Source organism: Elgaria multicarinata, chromosome 5 (genome assembly GCF_023053635.1).
Source record: "Elgaria multicarinata webbii isolate HBS135686 ecotype San Diego chromosome 5, rElgMul1.1.pri, whole genome shotgun sequence".
Classification (NCBI taxonomy): Eukaryota; Metazoa; Chordata; class Lepidosauria; order Squamata; family Anguidae; genus Elgaria; species Elgaria multicarinata.
The window spans coordinates 77,787,613-77,809,545 of NC_086175.1; the positions used below are offsets into that span (position 1 = coordinate 77,787,613).

The window sequence follows — 21,933 nt, forward strand, 5'->3', positions numbered from 1 at the left end:
CCTCTTTCAAAAGAGGAAGTAACCAGAAATTAAAGCGGGGGCGGAGAAGCAATGGTAGGGAAGTGTGATTTCCCTCTGTCTGATGGAGTTCTGGATGTATGTTACATCCAGGTAGATAGAAAGTGAAGGACCTTTCTATCTATCTGCACCCATTTTCTTCCACCAATGTTAATAGATGAGTTTGCTGTCTTTCAGATCCATTAAGACTGACTTCTGCAAAAGCATCTAAATTCTCTTTTGACAACTGAAAACAATTGAGATGCACTGTTAAAATGTCTCTGCTCCAACATAAACAGAAGCACAAACAATAAGGAAATGATAAGCATAGATGGGTGAGGAAAACAGCTACAGGTGGAGCTTCATCCCCCCCCCCCAATTAAATGGTTCCCAAATTATTTTTAAAGCTAAAAAGCAGCTTGTCTCAGGAACTGCTGCATGAGGTAATTGAGCTGGTGTGGTGTTACGTGATTGGGCTTGGATGTAAGAAATGTATATTCGGTGCCCAGCTGAAATATAAAACTCCCCAGCAGGCCCTCGGCAAGTCAAAATCTCTCAGCCTAACCTACTTCACAGGGCTGTTGTGAAAGTTAAGAAAAACCCTCTCAGCACCTTGGATAATAGTGGGATAGAAATGTAACAAATAATATACAAAGCTCCAACTGCACGCATGTGGTTGTCCTTCCTATATGCATATTGATAAATAAAACTAATTTAATATGAGTCATTTCCTACAAATTAATAGGATACAATTGAGATGCTTTTCTTTAAGTACTACTCTAATGAAGAGGAAATGATGAACTAAACCCAGTACCTATGTATCCAGTTGCTCCAAGATAGGTGCTTTAAAGAAAGGATTTAAGTAACAGGTCAATTATGAAATAATCTTGCCTTCGTTTTACACCCAACATTTGACAGTCAAGAGTTCCTCACGGCTAGAGTGCCAAGAACATTAAGTTTCATCCTTGAACTGTACTGGGGCATTGCCAAACTCTGCATGGTCCTGACATTCCATTTCCACAGTTCTCAACATTAATGCATCAATCACTCAAGAAAGGAGGCGGTGGAGATTATAATTTTCATGTTATGACTGCAGCTCAATAATGAATCAAATTGCATAGCCAGGTTGTAGAATTATAAATCATAGAATCATAGAGTTATAAGGGGCCTATAAGGCCATAAAGTCCAACCTCCTGCTCAATGCAGGAATCCACCTTAAAGCTTCTCTGACAGATGGCTGTCCAGCTGCCTCTTGAAAGCCTCTAGTGTGGGAGAGCCCATGACCTCTCTAGGTAATTGGTTCCATTGTCATACTGCTCTAACAGTCAGAATGTTTTTCCTGATGTCCAGCTTCCTGCAATTTGATCTGGCTTCCTGTAATTTGAGGCCATTATTGTGTGTCCTGCATTTGGGATGATTGAGAAGAGATCCTGGCCCTCTTCTATGTGACAACCTTTCAAGTACTTGAAGAGTACTATCATGTCTCCCCTAAGCCTTCTCTTCTCAAGGCTGAACATGCCCAGTACTTTCAGTCTCTCTTCATAGGACTTTGCTTCCAGACCCCTGATCATCCTCATTGCCCTCTTCTGAACACCCTCCAGCTTGTCTGCATCCTTCTTGAAGTGTGGTGCCCAGAACTGGATGTAGTACTCAAGATGAGGCCTAACCATGTTCATTGGGTTTTGAAAAGAAGATGGAAGATGTTAGGGGGGTTTCAAGTCTCAAGGATCTTTCCATTTCAGGGGGGCTGCATTTCAGATCCCTTCCATAAATATTATGACTCTGTTATATTTCCAAGTCAAACCTTACCAACGACTGTTGTGATTCCACATGGGTTAATATAATCACTCCCTCTAATAGTGAACTCAGGTACTGAGAGCATTTTTACACTAAGGTAAACTTCTGCAGTTTATTAGGCCTTTGCTTCCAGATTCCTTTCAGGATTAAGATCGGCTCATTTCCATGTTATTTCTTTTTTTCTTTGTTGGAAAGTTCTTTATGTTTCGTTGTACAGACACTAGATGGCACTGTACAATCATTTGCAAAAACCTGCCATATCATCAGCACACCTTATATCTGATGGAGGGAAAATACTGAACTTTCATTGTCATGGGGGGAAAAAAGGGATGATGACATCGTGGACTCAAATTTCTGTGAGCGGCCAATCACAAGTGCACAATAAATGCCTTGTGTAGAAATGGCATCAACAGCAATGTAGTCAAAATGGGGCCAGTGAGAAACAGGAGGGAGGTATTGACATATTTAGGAGAACCCCACAGTTTGCTGAGGTACAAAAGAAAACTTTTAGGGGAAAAAATCTTGAGGGGGCAATTCCCCCGCCCTTCAAACACAAAGATCCCAATGACCACTGGGGATGCTGTGAGGTTCTCTACATTAAGCAAAAAACCTGCATCCTTACCGTGGCTTCCTGCTTTCAATTTCTTTGTGGTATTGTGATGGGCTTCTTTACACGGCAGACATGTGGTTTGAATCAAGGAAATGTTTCTATATGTTTCTGTGTGTTTCAATTTACGGCCACTAGATGGTGGTGTCATTATAGCAGTACACCGACACACAGCCAATATATTGGAATAATTAACCTTTTCATGTCATCTCCAATCCTTTTGAAAACAGGATAAAGGGGGGAAAGCACAACAGATGTCCTGGAGGTTAAAAACATCATGTAAAGGACCCGCTAATTTCCATGAGTGACCAATTGGGAGTGTGCAATAAATCACTCATGTAGAAAAGCCCTCAGTGGCCATTGAATGCCAAGTGTATGTTTGGTTGGAGGGAGTCAAAAACTGGAAAGAGATAGACTAGAATATCCTGGAAGAGGGCATGGCCAACCAGCTGGGCTCCACAATTCAAGAAGGATGCAGACAAAGCTGGAGCATGTTCAGAGGAGGGCAACCAGGATGATCAGGGGTCTGGAAACAAAGCCCTATGAAGAGAGATTGAAAGAACTGGGCATGTTTAGCCTGGAGAAGAGAAGATTGAGGGGACACATGATAGCACTCTCCAAATACTTAAAAGGTTGTCATACAGAGGAGGGCCAGGATCTCTTCTCAATCCTCCCAGAGTGCAGGGCACGGAATAACGGGCTCAAGTTAAAGGAAGCCAGATTCCAGCTGGACATCAGGAAAAACTTCCTGACTGTTAGAGCAGTACGACAATGGAATCAGTTACCGAGGGAGGTTGTGGGCTCTCCCACACTAGAGGCCTTCAAGAGGCAGCTGGACAAGCATCTGTCAGGGATGCTTTAGGGTGGATTCCTGCATTGAGCAGTGGGTTGGACTCGATGGCCTTGTAGGCCCCTTCCAGCTCTGCTATTCTATGATTCTATGATTCTATGAAACCCTACACAGGAGGACTTCACACTGTAATATTTTGTTGTAGGTTCTACTTGTCTTTTACTTAGTACTGACAGGATGGATAGCAATTATATTTTCTGAAGTTATAAACACAGGGTCTATTCCTTACTTTCCGTAATAGATTTTCCTTCTAACCAGTGTCCTTAATATTCATCATATGAAGCAGAATTCTTAAACGCAATGAATCGGATCCATGCCAAGCTAGCCACACTTAGGTCTCAAAGAGATTTAAGTTAGTCATAGTGATTTATTTTAACATTAATTTGATATTAGGAAGTTTAGTGTGACTAGCTTGGTCAGGATCCAACTAATGTACCTTGACAACATACATAAAGCTTTTTTCTGGCTCCCACCCATTCATTTTTTTCATCTGGTTTAACTTAATATATCATTCATTTTTTTTTAAATAGTTTTTTTGTACTATACATTTTGTTCAGTTTATCTGTGTGCTACTAAAGAATACAGGCAACATAATACTATGGAGAGGAAAAGGGAATAATTACTTCTATTTGCCTACAAATATGGCACCAGTATTTTCCTACTACTATTGGTACTAATTGCAAACACTACTCCCCCCTCCCTTGAAATAGTTCCCTGTTTTCTATTTTCAGGTGGAAGAGAAAACAAAAATGATTTATGCAAACCCTTTCAGTTTCTTTGGCGTCAGTTACTTTGGCTTCAGTTACATAGGAAATATCTTCAAGAACTATGGATGTGTTCCAGTATGCTGAACAGAGTCATTTATAAAAACATAACTGGAAGAAAGACACTCTATACACATCACTGAGACTAAAATAAGAAGAAAACTCAAAGTTAGGAATGATAACATTTCTGAACAAAACTTTAACACTTTTTTTCAAGTGCCATTTGCAGGATGGGCCTCAATCTAGTTTGGACATACAGAATTGAATTGTATCATCATGTAAATTTAGGTAATCTCTGTTCCTTAGTTGTGTGTTGCTGTGGTCTAAGGACTAACGCAATAAATGTTATTCTATTCATTAGGGAAAATAGCATTTGACTTCCACACATGGCTCATCTTCAATTACCTCTATTCCACTCTGCCTTGAATACTGTGTCCAGTTCTGGATCCTACACTATAAGAAGGATTCAGATAAACTGGAATGAGTTCAGAGAAGGGCAACAAAGATGATCAGGGGACTGGAAATTAAGTCCTAAGATGAAAAATTGAAGGAAAAATTGAGTGTGTGTAGGCTTGAGAAGAGAAAACTGACCGTAGGACACGAAATAACAGGCTTAAGGTACATGAAAGCAGATTTAGGTTGAACACCAGGAAAAACTTCCTAATGGTAAGAGCAGTCAGACAATGGAGCCAACTTCCTAGGGAGGTGGTGGGTTCTCCAGTACTGGAGGTATTCAAGCACAGACTGGACAGCCATCCATTAGAGATGCTTTAAACTGGACTCCTGCATTGAGCAGAGGGTTGGACTCGATGGCCTAAATGGCCCCTTCCAACTCTATGATTCTATTCCATGCACAAAACATTACTATGTAAGGTATAAAGAAAAGCAACATACACCATGCATTCAGCCCCTGAGATTCACATGCAGTGTCCTTGTGGGATTCGGCCTGTGTACACACCTGAACAGGTGGTCAGCACCGCCAGTTGACAATGTTGAGATTCTCAGTGGGTGATCCTTGTGCACAGTAGCCTACCTAAGTCACTGGGTGGCAGGAAGCAATTAGTTTTAAGGATTCACAAGAAATATCCCATCTCTTCCAAGACTGTTTATAAAACTTAACAAGTTCAGCAGTTTATTTTCGGCTCGTTTTTGTTAAGCTTAGCAGGACAAAAATGCCAACGCTCAACTTTGAAAGAAGTTAAGAGAATTTTGCTGCCAATCCAGTTTCCTTGGTAATGAAAAGGGAAATGGGGGTTGGGTGTTTTAAATGACTTAGCATCTCATGAAGAATAGAATTCTACCGGTACTGTTGAGCTGTGCAAGGTTTATTTCCATAGCAACAATGTTATTGGAAAGATTGTCAATTTATAAAGACTAAAAATGCAAATGTCCTTTTAATGGCTGCTAATCAAAGGTGTGTAATGTCCGTGGTTGTTATTTTTTACATGGTGCATGACAGCTATGTAAGGAGAACTCTCTTGTGAGACTAGACTGAGATTGCTCAAAAGGACTTTCTTTCTTTCTTTCTTTCTTTCTTTCAAATAGGGGGCTTTTTACACACATTTGCGTGGCATGTGTATTTTGCCTCTAACAGCTGTGTACAAGAAATAATTTTGTGTAGATGCAGCTTGTTACACAATGTGGAGAAAGCTAGCAGCTGTCAAAATTCTCTCATCTACACAACTATAAAAGATACTAGATCCCTTTCCTGCTTTGGCTTTGGTCATGGTAGGAACTCCCACCCTACACACACATACACCTCCCAAGTGTGTTGAGTAGCTCAGTGGATTTTGAACCATCACAAACTGTTCAGCTTCTGCAACACACAGTGCTCCTAACTCCACATCAACACATGAAGATGCTGCACACTGAGCAAGATCACCTAGCACTGAAATGTCTCTTCAGAACAGGAGCAGCCCTCCAAGAAGGTGCCAATGGGAGCTTACCTTCCATTATGAATAACAGGGGTGGGTGGGTGGGTGTGATTCCATCAGGTTCCTGTCTGGAATCCCCCATGCCATGGTCCTTGTCTGGCTTTGTTCCCAACCTTCCCCACAAGCCAGCTTTTCTTTAATAAAAACCTGTGGCAAAATGCCAAACTATGGTCCAGTTAGCACATCATGATTATCCAGGGTTCTTGGGTAATTATGAACAAGTGGCACATGCTGGCTGAAAGCTGCTTGTTCACTCCTGCTGAGCTAAACAACCCAGGGATGCTCTGTCCCTGGGTTGTTGTACATGATGTCCAAACAAGAAATTATAACCCATGGCTTGTTCTGTGTTAAACATCATGGCAATTTTGGCCGTAAGAGACTTTCACCGCCCTGCTTCCTGAAGTTCTTAAACTGGACATACAGGGGACCGAACCGCTGACTTGGCAGCTGGAATTGAATCTTGACCTTTTACATCACAATACCACAAAAACTGTTATGTAATTTAATAAAATGATTTTTTTTTCTTATGGGCAAACCCCAATATGTTTGTAAGATAAAATCAGCTGGCTAATTGTGTAGCAAATAAACTCTTTGATGCATGTCCACTGCCCTTTGAAGTCTTTTAAAAACACATACACCTATTTATACATGAAAAGTGAAACAACACATGGTGGATGCAGATTACACAGGACAATAGCAAGATAAACAGGAAAACACACATGATGGTATTTTGCTGGGTTAAATTTATTGGTGAACAGTGCTGCTTTTAAGTGGGATTAACTGCTATTTCGCACTTCCTTTCTTTTAAACGAAAAGAAGAGCCGACTCTGCTGAAAGTGAATCTTTAAGGAAGACTTTGTTATCATGCAGCTCTTTGCCTCAGCTCTCAGAAAGGCAGTAAAGTGGAAAAACCATTCATGAATATCGCACACTGACCCAGGATGTTACAAAACAAAAGAAAACTAAGCTTTGCTTTGTCAGACAGCATTTGGATTTAGGAAGCAGCAGCAAATTGCATCACCTCTGCTGTTCAGCAAAATTAGACAAAAATGAACATGTGGAGAACTTTCAGAAATCTTCTTCCAATTCCAGAGGGTTAGTACTTTAAAAAAAGAGGCCCCATGAATCTAATAAATGAAGCAGGAAAGAAGAGTAATACTGTAAAAACTGGCAAGATTCAGGAAAGCATTAGAAATACTGGCTCATAGTTTATGTAGCTCTTTTACAGCGCTTTGCAACTTGGCCCTCACAAATGGAAAACTGTGGTAGGGAGTGAACAAATTGCCCAGGGCAACACAATGGATTCAAATCCCTGTATCTTGACACTGACAACCACTGGCTTGGCCATGTATATATATATATATATATTGCAGTCTGAAGGTGCCCTTTAAGTTTGTAGCATTTTAAAAGCAATATGAACTTTCAAGCTGTAACTGTGGCTGCATTCCCAGCTGCTTCTAGCACCTCTGATCAAAAGACATTGTGCAGATATGCTCTCTTTCCCTTCTTAAGAAAGGCTACAGAAGCAGCAGTGGCAAAACATGGGAGGGTTACTAACTGAAGATGACGATGTCTGGAATCTCCCATCCAATCCCAGAACTTTCTGTAAATGGGGTTGGAAGAACCCCAGGAAAAGCTACGCACACTCAAAACCTGTTAAAAGCAATGGGATGTGAGTATTTATTTTATGTGCCTATATCAGTATTTTGCAAACTTCTAATACTTATGGGGCATTTATTTTGTGAATTAAAATTGGAGGCTCACTTCATCCTTAAACTTGAAATGATTTACTTTTGGAGTGTATAAGCCTACATATTTCAAGTTTATGGAGAAGCCAACTCTCTGTGTTTTTGCACAAATGGATGTTCTCTGGATTAGAATGAAATACATGCCTGGCCTAATGACTCAGATAGAGATGTGACAGGTATCACCTTTTGAGGGTTTCTGCCAAATCTCTGTAAGTTGGACTCATGGGGGCCTTTAATAGTTTCTAACAGCATACTAGCAGTAATTTTGTAGCACACCAGTGTGCTATACACACCCCTCACCCACCCACACATACAGTTTGAGAATTATGGGCTTAAGCCCTATAGATTTCAGCTGACCTCATTTTTATCTAAATTTTACCATGTTGGCGGGGGAGTACTGGGACTTGCAGGTTTTTTTTAATGTCTCAACATGCACAGGATTGTACCCTTAATGACCAGCATAAAAGACAACCAGATGTTTTATCAGCTTTTCTACGGGTTCTGAGCAAGCACCATGCTGTTTTATAAAACCTTTCCAAGGAGTCTCAGTGAGACTTGCCTCGTTTCCAGAAGATGAGCAAATGGGATGATGTTCTGCTGAATCTCTGCATCTGTTTTTCTCCAGTCTATTTACATTTTCTTAACTACTTATCTTCATGGAAGTTACAATAGTCAATAGGAAACAGAGCTATCCACTTTTTTTTTTTTTGCTTTATGTTCACTACTGATGAGTGCCACAACCTTCTCCTCCCAGTATCTGCACTATTTCACAGAACCTGTTATATTTTCATTTTCCTCCTAGTTGTTTTAGCCTTGAAAGTTTCTTCACTATACCATGCTGCCCATAAGAACACCCACCTTGCTCTTTAAACACCAGCAAAACAACTGCCTATTCTGTTACCAGCACACTGCCTTTTCATCTTTACATTGTTCCATCTTTACACCATCTTACTCAAGTGCAATTACAAAAGCACTCAAAGAGAAAACTTTCTCTCCCCACTCCCTTTCCAGAACTGCTAAGTGTCTTTCTCAACCTAGTGCCCTCCCAATGAGCTGGAATACAACTCCAAATATCCCCCAGTCAGCCCTGCGAGGTCCAACACATCTGGAAGGTCCTAGGTTAGGGAAGGCTATCATAGAAGGTCTTTTTAATTTAATTTTTGAAGATACTTGTCAATTTCACCAAGTAGGTTAGGTGAAATTTGCAAAGCTCTTCAGCCTAGCATTTCTTCCATCTCTAGAACTTGCCCTTTGGGACTGTGCTGCAATCTTATGCAGACCTACCTGAAAGTAAGCTCCATTGAACATAGTGGGGCTTACTTCTGAGTAAACATGCATAGGATTGTGCTGATCCCCGACTCTGCCATGTAGCTTACTTAGATCTCGCTCTGCTTCACCTACGTTGGAGGGTTGCTGTGAGGATAAAAATGGACACTACTGTGAACTCTTTGGAGGAAAGGTGGGACATAAACCTAATAAATCAAATGACAGGCTTATGAGAGGATCAAGGAAAGGGCAGCAGGGGAGGGAAATGTGGTTGGGCTCTGATTTCAAATCCCATATTAAGCCTTCAGAAAAAGAAACATGTCAAATCTTTCAGTGATCACATCAGTTTGAAACTGATAAGGTATAAAGTACACAAACTGAATCTACCATGAATTAATGTTCAACATGCCTTCTTATCAGATGTCCTACATAGTTTTCCACATTGTTTTCACAGCTGTGTGTTTCAGCTTCATACATCTGTGTCCAACACTCTGCTTGGGTGTGGTGTTTTTCCTGATTTATTTATATTTTCTTAAATTCTTATCTTCGCTGAAGTTGTATTTGTCAATAGAAAACAGAGCTATTAACATTTTTGCAAGTTCTACATGCTGTTTTAGTTTTCAACAGCTCTGAAAAACTATAGCGAGAGAGAGAGAGAGTTTATAAAACCCTGAATTATTATTTTTTCATATCCTCCTGAAGGGCATGAACTTTTGGGTTCTTGGACAAGTCACATATGTAACTTTATATATAGGCCCTGACCTAGGTGTCACTGAGATTGTAGCTCTCCAGACAGATGAGGCTCAAATGGGGTTAAATCAGGGGAGGGACCTTAGCTCAGTGGTAGAGCACCTGGTTCGCATGCAGAAGATCCCAGGCTCTAGGGTTTCGGGCAGGAAAAAATTCTGCCTGAAACCCTAGAGCCCTTACTAGCCAAGAGTGACAATGCTGGACTAGATGGAGCAAGCATCTAGCTCTGTGTCTCAGTTTGGACAACACGATAACCAATGGCGGTTTCAGTCGTCGACTGTGAGTTGAGCTGTCAACGGCTGAGAATTGTGTTGTCTGTCAGGCAAAACCCACCTCGTAGTTGACTTTTTTCTCAAAATAACCAAGAAACACAACCCGCTGCAGAATTGACTAGTTGCACAACCGTTAGGTTAGTGTGTTGTCTGTTGGGCTCAGTGGACTATTTTGCTTGGTTGAGTTGACGATCTCTCCTGGCTACAGAGTTCCTGGGCTAGAGTGGCCAAAACTGTGCTGGCTGCTCTGCTACAGCTGGCTCAACTTGCCGAGGCTGCTGGGACAGCACCGGGAGGAGAGAGGGGTGGGGGCTGTGTCAGTCAAATGCCGGGTTGACTATTAGTCCACTCAAAGTGAGCATCAACCACTCCACTGAGGTGTGGCACCATGTCATGTGGGAAGTACGCCCTAGATAAACAACTGTGAGTTGCCTATTCCCCCATCATTGACTAATGTATTGTCCGAACACAGCCTGCATACGGCATCTTCCTATACTCCTATGACAGAATGCACCCCCAAACAAGAAGTTCTCTCCACACAGAAAACTAGACGTCAGGGAAAGGGGTTCTACCCTACCTTTCTCTCCCACATACTAGTTTTCATGCAGGGTGTGTTGAGTGGTAGTGGTTTGGAATGTGGGTTGTATGGAAAATAATTCCACCATCTGAGCTCCCACCTGCAGTTGTACAACCCAGCCTCAGCATTAGTGAGAACTATAGACCAGTATTTTTATATTTCCTTTAATAATGTATCACATGCCTTTCTGACCTATAAGGGCTCTAAGCCAATGCGAGAGTCAGTGGCTAGAGTGTCGGACTGGAAATCAAGAGATCCGGGTTCTAGTCCCCACTCGGCCGTGGAAGCTCACTGGGTGACTTTGGGTCAGTCACAGACTCTAAGTCCAGCCTACCTCACTGGGTTGTTGTTGTGAGGTTATAATGGAGAGGACTATGCATGCCACCTTGGGTTCCTTGAGGAGGAAAAACGGTGGGATATAAATGTAATAAATAAATAAGAGACGTTCTCACAATATAAGATAAGCAGCACTGAAACTGGCCAGTATTAAAACCAAATATTCTAATACATTTAGACTTATTAGGTTGCACAAATTTGTTCCACCATCTTATGTGACAGCCCTTCAGATATTTAAAGATGGGTTTTGTATCACCTCTTAACCATCACCTCTCTAGTGTAAGCATACCAACACCTTTGACCTTTCCAAACAGGACTTGGTCTCTGACTCCAGGCCACTCACCATCTCTGTCACAATCCTCTGGACATGTCCCAGTTTGTTGATACCCTTCTTAAACTGCAGTGTCTAGAACTGGACGGGGAACTCCTGGTGAGTTCTGACCATAACAGAATGGAGTGGTACCATTATTTCTCATGATCCGGAGAGTATATATCCGGAGAGTATATTTCTGTTGATGCAGCCTAGAATGGCATTAGCCTTTTTTACCATTGCATTGCACTGCTGACTCATGGTTAGCTTACGCTATGCTAAAAGCTCTAGATTCCTTTCACAGGTACTGCTGTCAAGCCAGGTGTCCCCATCCTATAGTTGTGGGTCTGATTTTTTCCTACCTAGATGCTTACATTTATCTCTGTGGAAATTCACTGTGTTAGGTGAACAGAAGTGCTAGGTCAGGGGATGCAATTTTCAAGCAAGGCTGAGTCACAGCACTTTGCGGATGATTGTTGCCCTTGTTAATGGGAAGGGAAGCAAAGAAATGAGGAGTGCTAGTTTTAGAATTCAGAAGTAAACTCTTTATAGCTGGTGGCCTCTAATTATCTATTTAGACAACAGTGACAAGAACTAAAAATAGACAAGCCACAGAGATGGTATTCGGCCCAAGTATAGGTTGGTCCCTGCAGCCTCCCGGGGCTGTAGAGGTACTTGTATATAGGAGACTGTGCTCTTCAGTTACGTGTGGTCAGTCACCACCAATCTCCTCCCCTGCATCCTCAGACATGCACAAAGGGCTTGGGAGAGAAGTGGGGTCTTCTCTTATTTGTGCAGGAAATGAAGACGGTAAGAAAGAGCATGGTCCCCCGGCTGCTCAGAAGTATATTCTGCTGTTTGGGACTTGCTTGAAAAATGCAGCAGAAAGGAAACTTGCAGAGATTTGTATGGCGTCAGGTAAGTCACTTGCCCAAAGTGTCAGAGGCATTTGCTTCTGGCGAGCTGGGAGAAGGATTTGTGTCTGCCTGCCTTCAATAGATGCATCTCGCTACAACCTGTTTCCTCTTCAACAGTCTGGGACTAGAACTTAAGGCAACTCTCCTTGCATTCCACACCTAACTAGCTAAGTTTACTTGGAAGTAGGCCCTAGAGAACTGAGTGAGACCTATTAGCTTAGGTCTCACTCAACGCCGCTGTGAGATCTTAATGATATAGGGTGGGATAAAAATGTTTTAAATAAATAAATAGGATCTCAGTGTTATATAATCCAGTCCTAGACGTAAGTGACATTTATACAGGGTGGTCATGTTTACCATGGCTATACCATTGTTCCCCCACAGCAGACATATGAAGTTTGAGTGGCAGAGAAGTTGTAGGATGTTTTGCAGTCTAAACCTACATAGGTCTGCACCTTAAGTGAGAGAAAAGTGAGAGGATTGTAAAATTGTAAGCATACAATGGAGAAAGGGAATATGCCAATATGTCATTTTCTCTCTCATAATAGTAGAGAAACTGCTTTGAGAAGTGAGACAGATAAAGTATTTCTTCATACAACATAATATATAAATATAGAATTTACTGCTAAAAGATGTGGTGACAGACACTAACAGAGATGGCTTTTAAAAATTCATAGAAAAGAAATATGCCAATTTTGTTTCTCAACAAGCTGAATAAGTTATTTGTAAAATCTAAGCATATATAAAGAAGATACATTGTTCACAGGCAATTTTATTTGTGGATGCTGCAGAAAAGCATATTGGGAAATATCCAACACTGCATGTGTGTAAGTGGGACCCAGTTCTAGAGAAACAGGAAGTTAAGCAGATCCTGCAGTGATTGGAAATGAACAAAACACTCATTTCTGGAACAGAGCAGAGAGGGTGCTCTGCTGACCTGTCCTCTTCTGGAAATGAGCGCTTCTGCTCATTTTTGCAGTTACGGTTGGGAGCTCTAGTTAGGGCTGCACACGCAGTGGATCCCACTAGCACAACAGACACAGTGAGAGCAGCAGCAATATTGGACACCATTCATAAGGTAGCGTGTATATTTAAGTTAATGTGAACATAATGCCTTACTCAAGTGACTCAAAGAGGGGTTATCTAATTGATTGATGTAAATACTATTATTTTAATAGCAGTATTGTATTACTCTTATCCAGGTTGATTGTTTGCACTAGAAGAACAACACAGGTCAATAAAATAAAATAAAATAAAATAAAATAATCATAGAAGTCTATTAATGTCTATAAGAAGCAGTATGCCACTGAATACCAGTAGCTGTGAAGGCTATTGTATTCCTCTCTTGCTTAGGCCACTGCACAGGGTTCTGGACTACATGGACGGATCCAATCCAGCAGGGTTCTGACATTAGTGCTCCAGGACAAACTCAAAGGAGCTCTGGGGTAACCATGGCAAACACAATGTCTGTCTAAAGTGTCAAAAAAGTGGTTCACTGTTAAAAAGGGCTTACTTCTTATTAAGGTTGGAATCCCACTGGCATTGCAGGGCTCTTTAAGCACATTCAGATATTTCCTTGCAAACAAACACGTATAGGATTTGTCTGCAAAACTACAATTGCATGCACACTCATTTAGAGCCTTATTCCAAGGGCATAAGTACACAATGGCTTTGCAGCCCATCTGTTCAATGCATCTTACTTCCAAGCCTGATCCGAGTGCAATCCTCCATTAAACTCAGTGCGGACTTACTTTCAAGTAAAGAAGTACGGTTGTGTAACCCTAGGGTGACCATATGAAAAGGAGGACAGGGCTCCTGTATCTTTACCAGTTGCATAGAAAAGGGAATTTCAGCAGGTGTCGTTTGTATGTATGGAGAACCTGGTGAAATTCCCTCTTCATCACAACAGTTAAAGGTGCAGGAGCTATACTAGAGTGACCAGATTTAAAAGAGGGCAGGGCACCTGCAGCTTTAACTGTTGTGATGAAGAGGAAATTTCACCAGGTTCCCCATATATACAAATGACACCTGCTGAAATTCCCTTTTCAATACAACTGTTAAAGATACAGGAGCCCTGTCCTCCTTTGCATAGAGTCACCCTATGTTTAGGGTGCGCAGCTGGTGCGCAGCTGAACTCAACAGGACTTGCTTCTTTAAAAAAGATGCTTACGATTGGGGCTGTGAGGCTGCAATCTTACACAAGCTTACACAGAAGAAAGCCTGGCAGCCAGATTCCAGGCACGTTCTCCTCAGAAGTAAGCCCCATTGGGCTGGGTGATGCTGGCTCCCAAGGAAGTGCGCAGAGGGCTGCATCTATCCTAAATGCCTTCAAGTCAAAATTCCAACTCGAAAAGTGAAGTCAGACCTTATACCTCGGAAATGCAGTTAAAGCTATCTTCCCCAAACAGGTGCCACCCAGATGTGTTGGATTACAATTCCCAGCCAGGTGGGGATATTGGGAGTTGTAATCCAACACATCTGGAAAAGGCAACTGGTGGTGGAACGCTGAGCCAGAGTGTTTTTCAATCACTTTCAGTGTACTTTTGAAAAAGAATTCCAGAAAGCGGACACAGAAGCATCACTTTAAGGCACACCCTTAAGCAAATTCATTAGGAATAAGCTCCCCATTGAATTCAGTGGGGCTTCTTGCTTCTAGGTAAGCCGGAACAAGAAGATTGTAGCGTTCCAGGGGAAACAAGGCAGCCTTGACCGACTGTCGTCTTGGGGGGGGGGGCGTATTAGTCCTCACAGCCGCCGCCCAGGCTACCCCTCTCCCCACCCTCCTGACAAGACATGCTTCCCTCTCGCCACCACGACCCTTGCCAGGCGAGACCGCGAGTGCCTCTCTTGCCAGCATCGCCCGCCTTCGCGAGTCAAATCAAAGCTCGGGGCGGGCGATCTTCGTTCTCTTCTTTGCGCCGGCGGCGCAGCGTAGCAAGAAGAGCGAACGGCGGTACAGCCTAGCAGGAAGAGCGCGCGTCGAAAGAGCCCGGCATAGCCACGAGAAGCGAGTTGCCTGGGCTCGCTTTCTTGCCCGCCCGCTCGGGCTCGCTTTCTTGCCCGCCCGCTCGGGCTCGCAGGGAGGCGAAATTCAAAAGCTCCCAGAGACCCAGGCGAGGCTTGGCGCTGCTCTCGGGAAGCAACGAGATGCTCCTCGCGCTCGGCGGGATTCAGGAGGCGGGGGAGGCGCGCTCGGCAGCCCAGAGGCGAGGCTTGCGGGGCGGTATTGGGGGAGGGGGGTATTGGGGGGGCTCCCCCTCCCTCCCTCCCTCCCTGCCTCGTGGCCGGAGAGTTGCCGGAAAGAAAAGCAGCGCCCCGAGAGGAGAGACGGCTCGACTTACAGCAGAGGGACCCCAAGTGAGAGCAGAGGAGCCAGAGGACGACGGAGCCGCGGCTCGCCATCTTCGCAGCAACAGCTGGGAGTGCGCGGGTGTCCGACTGCAGGCGGCGGCGGCTGCGCTCCTCTTGGCGTGGGAGGGAGGAGGGAGGTGGCGATCGGCGGGGGGGGGGGGCGCCGCCGCTGGAAGGGCTCCTCCCTTGGCTTGGCTTGCGCACCGCACGGACGGGGAGGGAGAGCGGCGGCGGCGGCGCCTTTCGAGCACTCAAAGATCCACGGACTGAGATTTCCGTTGGGAAGCCTAGTCAGCAGCACGTGAAGAAGGCGGCGGCGAGTTTCACACAGGAACGTGCGGCGTTGAGCCTTTCTCCGCCCCTGTCGGTATTTCCACGAATGTTCCCGTTAACTCCGGGCCAAAGCACAGGCCAGTGGTGCCTGGTGGCTCCGACGTCAGTGGGGTTGTGAATCCGCTCTGAGTTTCCGTCAGAACGAGTCAGAACTCTAAAGGAGCTCTCCAAGGGGCTGAACCCATTTTGAGGATCGGGTTCAGCACCGTGGATAGCTCCTTTGGAGTTCTGGCGGAAACTCAGAGCAGATCCATAACCCCACTGACGTCGGAACCACCAGACTCCACTGGCACAGGCATTACTTTAAATCCGTATCTCACAACTCCTGCTTTACTCTAAAGTAGGCTCGGGGTTCCAATCTGGATCTTTTTTTAAAAAAAATCCTCCCCGTGTGCTGTGGTCCTGATTCCAATCTCCCCTCTGTGCACCTACTCTAGTGTAAAACCTAAAAGCTGTTGCTTCTAGATAGGGGTTGTATTAGAATGTAAGCCTATGCAGCAGGGTCTCGCTATTTACTGTTTTACTCTGTACAGCACCATGTACGTTGATGGTGCTATATAAATAAATAAATAAATAAATAATAATAATAATAATAATAATAATAATGTTGGTCTAAAGAGCCATTCATTTCAATGGGTCTACACTAGGTAGAATTGTTTGCTTATTTGTTGTTTCAACCATCATGGTCATATCAACTTTACAGATGCAATACAGGTAAGCACACAAAAACTCTACAATGCAAAGAAGTAAAATACAAAACGATGCTAAAAAGGTTTTCATTAGAAGGTGCCCACAAATATGTAAAAGTTCATTTTAATACAAAGAATTAAAATAAAAGACACTAAGGATTTACATTAAAAGTCCATAATGTATAAAAGTTAATACTGCTGATATGTTAAAATTTAGTGTCTTAAGTTTAACTTAGTGCCTCTTCTTACAGCATGATATCCTCTTTACATGCTGAAACGGAAATGGGAACATTTTGTTACTAGTTTTTGTTTTTGCTTTCAAATTAAAGTGAGGAAATCCTTCTAAAGAAAGAGAGAGGCACTGGATGTTTACAGCATATGTAATTGACCCAGAAACTTCTGTGAGTGGCCAGTCACCAGTGTGATATAAATAACTCATTTAGAGAAGCCCTCAGTGCTAAAACCAGGTTGGTAGCTAGATTGAAATGTATACAGGTTCTTGGTCTCATCCAAGAAAACCATCACAGAAATATGATTCGCTGATAAGGCTAAAAGAAAAGTAACTTGCCCAAGAATTTGTCGAAGGAAAGGTGGGATTCAAGCTCCAAAACACAAAATCATTCTTTGAACCAAAATAAAATTTGCACTGAGAATGACACATTAAACCTCCTAGTTTAAAAACAACAACAAACCCACACATCCCCCCCCCAATTTTTTTTATTGTTCTTTAGTTCTGGTTACATAAATCAAACAGTAAGTCATACATTTACATTAAATTCAAATTCTTGCCCGGATTTAATATTAGTCATTAATTTGCTTAAAACACTTTGTTTCCTCATTTGTGACCTCATTTCCTTAAACCTATGTCCTCCATAACGCTATATATGTCGATGGAGGCATTCTCCCATGTTCAGCTTTACTTACAAAATCAACAAATTTTCTCCATGCCCCTTCAAATTTGGCTTCATTTGATTGTCCTCACACTACCCTTAACTTTTGAGTCAATTTTACTAAAAGAGTGATCTGCCCTTTACCATCTTTCCAATGCTTGGCTATCAACCATCTTGCCGCTAACAATAGATGACTTACTAATTCCTTATTTGTCAGGTTGATGTCTAATCCTATATATAAACTTTACAAGGCTAGGTGAGGGGATGCATGAATCTATTGTCCAGTTATTGATGAATGCCTTGGAACACTGATATCCAAAAATCATTTACCTTAGGGCAGAACCACCACATATGTATATATGTTCCTATGCCCAAGCACCCCCTGCTACACCCTGGGGATGTCCCTGGGCTCATCACTGATAATTTCCTAGGTGTAAGATACCATCTGTGTGTCAATTTTAAGATTAATTCCTTATTTTTAATTGATATTGTTTTAAATGGATGCCTTTCCGACAATGCATTCCAATTCCCCCTCCCCTGTATGAATTCTGAGATCTGTTTCCCACACTATTTGGAGTGAATCTTTTATGCCAACTTCCTGAGCTATTATCCACTTATATAAATTAGAAGTTGAGCATTTTGTTACTCCTATATATCTCACCACTTCCTGTTCAAATGCTATCAAATTCCTGGTAGCCATAGTTTGTATTGCTGGCTGAGAGAACCATATTTTAATTTTTTTAAAAAAAAAATCTTATGAAATAAAATAAAAATCAGGGAGACTGGTGGATGCCAAGAGAGGCATCCATGCTCACATTTGCACCAACAGACACCATGTTGCAAAGCCCAGGGCTAAGCTGCTAAGAGTACTATTTTGTCCTCTATTTGTATGTCTATCAGTGGACAGTTTAAGGTTTCCACTAAAGGGTCTGTTCACTGTAGTTTGGGGTCAGCAATTTTCTCCCTCACCCAACTCCCTACTGCATGAACCAAGGTCCCATGATTTCCGCCATCCCATGGAGCTGCAGTTAACAATGTGGGATTACACTGGGGAGAAAAATTAGTTATCAGACTTATTGCAGCTACAATGGCCTTCCAGAAACTAGCTGTGACATCATTCACACAATGAGTGAATGATATTTATTAAAGGTATTTATATTGCCGTTGACACCAAATATCTCTATGCCTTCAAAAGCAGCATCAGCTAAGGATAATGTGTCTCCTCTGAATGAATGTATTTTAGGTGTTAATTCCTGTCAGGAAGAACCTCTAATCCTAGCTACTGATATCAAGGGGTTAGAAGGTAGGAAAGTGTTTATTATTACACGCTCACAAGCAGCAGTGGAGGGCTTGTCAGAGAATTGTAGCGAATCTGGAGATGCTGAGGGCATGCCTCTGCAGTTGCCTAGTAACCCAGCTGAAGGAACTGCTGTGCCAGGAAACATCGTTGCAAAAACTAATACCACGTTTGCTTTACACACAGGAAATGATCCCAGCTTGGAAGTTTTAAGATCCAAAGCTGAAGCACAAGAAACCTCTTTTAGTGACACTCAGAAAGAACAGATTTTCTGGGATCAGGGACTCCTATACCGAAAGTGGTTGCCCAAGAAAAAACAAGGAAGTTGGGGGGCTGAAAAGCAGCTTGTGGTACCAAAACCATATAGGGACCAGCTGCTGAAATTAGCTCACGACTCCTTTTTGGCAGGCCACATGGGGATAGGTAAAACCCAGAAAAGGTTGATGACTAATTATTACTGGCCAAATATTTCTAGGGAAGTCACAGAGTTTTGCAAGTCCTGTGAGAGTTGCCAGAGGGTGGGGAAAAGTAGGGACAATGTCAAGGCTCCCCTAAATCCCCTACCACTTACCAACCAACCCTTTTTAAAAATAAGACTAGACCTGGTAGGACCCTTCCTTAGACCTACACAGACAAGAAAAATGTTTCAATTGACCAGTATAGACTTTACCACAAGGTCCCCGAATGCTGAAGCCCTTCAAAATGTTGATGCCTTGTCAGTAGCAAAAGCCCTATTAAAAATCTTTTGTTGCTGGGGTTTCCTCCATAAAATTTTGAGGGATCAAGGCTCAGCTTTTCTCTGGGATGTAATGAGATGTTTGTGGAGGTGTTGCAGTGTCAAACATATAACATCCACTGTTTTCCACCCCCAAACAAATGGGCTAGTTGAAAAATTCAATGGCACCATTAAGCCAATGATTAAGACCTATATGGCAAACTATCCCTTTGATTGGGACCAAGAATTGCCCTATTTTCTTTTCGATTATAATGAAATTCCCCAGGACTCCCCTGGATTCTACCCCTTTGAACTAATGCTGGGGAGGAATGTATGTAGTCCTCTAAGTATTGTGAAGGGAAGCTGGGAGGGAGGATTGGAAGAAGAGAAAGAATCTGGAGTAGATTGTGTTCTGAGCCTTCAGAATGACAAGAGGGAGGTTATAGAACTGGCACCCACAAATTTGGCTGAGGCCCAGACCGAGCAGAAAACTTGGTGTAGTGAAAAGGCTAGAGACCGGAACTTTGGAATGAGAGTTGAAGTCATGGTCTTCTTTCCCAAGAAGAATGGTCAGTTCGATGCTGTTTGGGAGGGACCTTGCCTTATTCAAGATAGGACTGGAACCCATCCCCCTATTAAGTCATCTACTTATAGGGTAGATAGAAGAGTACCAGAGGCAGTAAAAGAAAAGTTTGTTCTGACCTCAGATGCTTCAGAGGTCAGAATTGGAGCAAGGCTGATACAAACAGTGGACGATGTGAAACATCTCGTGGCCTACTCCAGTGGAGGGTTGGCAAAGAGAGAGAGAGGCTGTTCTGCTGTCCAGGAGAAGTGTCTGGCCATCGTTTGGGCTGTGGACTGGGTCAAGCCGTGCGTGTGGAGATGGTAGTTCATCTGGCAAGCGAGTCATCGGACGCTGTTGTGGCTGCAACCCATGGAAAGCCACAACCAACTTTTGCAGCAGTGGTCGTGGCAGATCCGGAGCTTCAACATAGAAATCCAGCATGTGGCAGGTCAAGAAAACATCAGCGCGGACAGACTGCCTCGCCAGGAATTGTCCAGTTCACCAGTAAAGTGAGACTTTGTTGTGGACATTGTGATGCTCCTGGACTTTAAAATTGGAGCCAAAAAGTGGACTAATAAAAATGTGGTTCTTTTAGTGTTTGATTTTCCAAAAGGCTTGTATGTATATATATTGTTATTGCTATTAATTGTATATATAAATGTTTAACCATTTTATTTCCCCAAACCCTATGTACAGGTCCAGGTATTAAACCAGCCCCATACTCGGGGTTTTTAAAAAACGGGGGGAATATGTGGCGTTACACCCCACAAGTCAATTCCAAATGTATGTCTGCGGTTTGTAAGTCTGTGGTTTTTAGAATGTTGACCTGAGTGGGCGGAGTTAGAATGTCTTGGGAGTGGGGAAGAGTGATATATAAGGGAATGACTGAGGGGATTGAAAGAACTTTTCGGGGGGACTTCTTAGGTCCTCTTAAAGTCTTTAGTGCTCTCTGTGTTTAGGGTATTTAAGTTCTGGGAAATTTGAGGGTCAGTGTAGTGAGTGGTGTCTTTAGAGTGTGGTGTGCACTTAGTGGATGTATATTAATCAATACTGAGAATAAAGAAAGTTCAAGAGTGATTGTGTGAGAAAAAGGAAAGCGCGTATGTGAATGAGTGACAGGATTGTATGGAAGGTTTCAAAAAGGTTTTTAAATGTTGTTAGTTGAAACAAAGCTTGTGAACTTTTAAAAATAAATTTTGATTGTTTGTTTTAAAACTACCACAAAAATCCCACGTGTCTGTTTGGCATTTATCATCTTAAGTTTACACATTTAACACCCACTCTGACAATCATTCACCTCAGCAGATATAACTCACAGCGCATTATTATATATATTAAAATCCTCCATTTTAACCCCTTTCTCCACATAGTTTGGAAGAAGGTGGGTTTTATCCCTTGCCTCAGGCGTATCAACCGGTGGTGATTGGCTTGAGCAGGGAGTAGTCTCGACCGGGTCTGTTGTTCAGAGCCTGTATCGTGGCATAACTGATCCAGTGTAATCCTACTCATGGAATTGCTGGACACTTCAGCTTCTGTTATAACGACGGCATCTAAATTGGCTCTTATCCGAGAGATTTTATCTGTGAAATGATCATTAAATGCATCACAGTGAACTACTGAAGGCTCTAAAACTGGGTTTAGGGGAGGAGGTGCCTGAGTTAGACCCCTCACCACCCTAAACAGTTCTGCTGGACATGAATTCGCAGACACAATGCGGTCAGAGAAGAAAGCTTTCTTCGCTGCATGTATTGCCACCCCATAGGAACGAAGATGTTCTCTATGAAGTGCCTTGTCAGATACGAGACGAGTTTTCCTTCCTCGGCGCTCCAGCCGTCGACCTTCCCGCTTCAACTTCCTGAGATCTTCTGTGTACCAAGGTGCCTGATTGGAAGCAGGTCGGAGAGGACATTTGGGGGCAATCGTGTCGATAGCCCTAGTTAGGTCTTGATTCCATCTATTGACCAGGGC

General features: G+C 42.8%; 1 protein-coding gene across 1 annotated transcript in view; it reads right to left on the reverse strand.

Annotated features, from left to right (window-relative positions):
- Nucleotides 1–15,574, reverse strand: part of JAM2 (junctional adhesion molecule 2) — a 40,145-nt gene extending 24,571 nt beyond the window's left edge. The window contains exon 1 of the mRNA XM_063126735.1: nt 15,467–15,574. Coding sequence (XP_062982805.1) covers nt 15,467–15,527 — 61 coding nt within the window. The 5' untranslated portion in view covers nt 15,528–15,574. The remainder of the gene's footprint in view (nt 1–15,466) is intronic.
- Nucleotides 15,575–21,933: the final 6,359 nt, after the last annotated feature.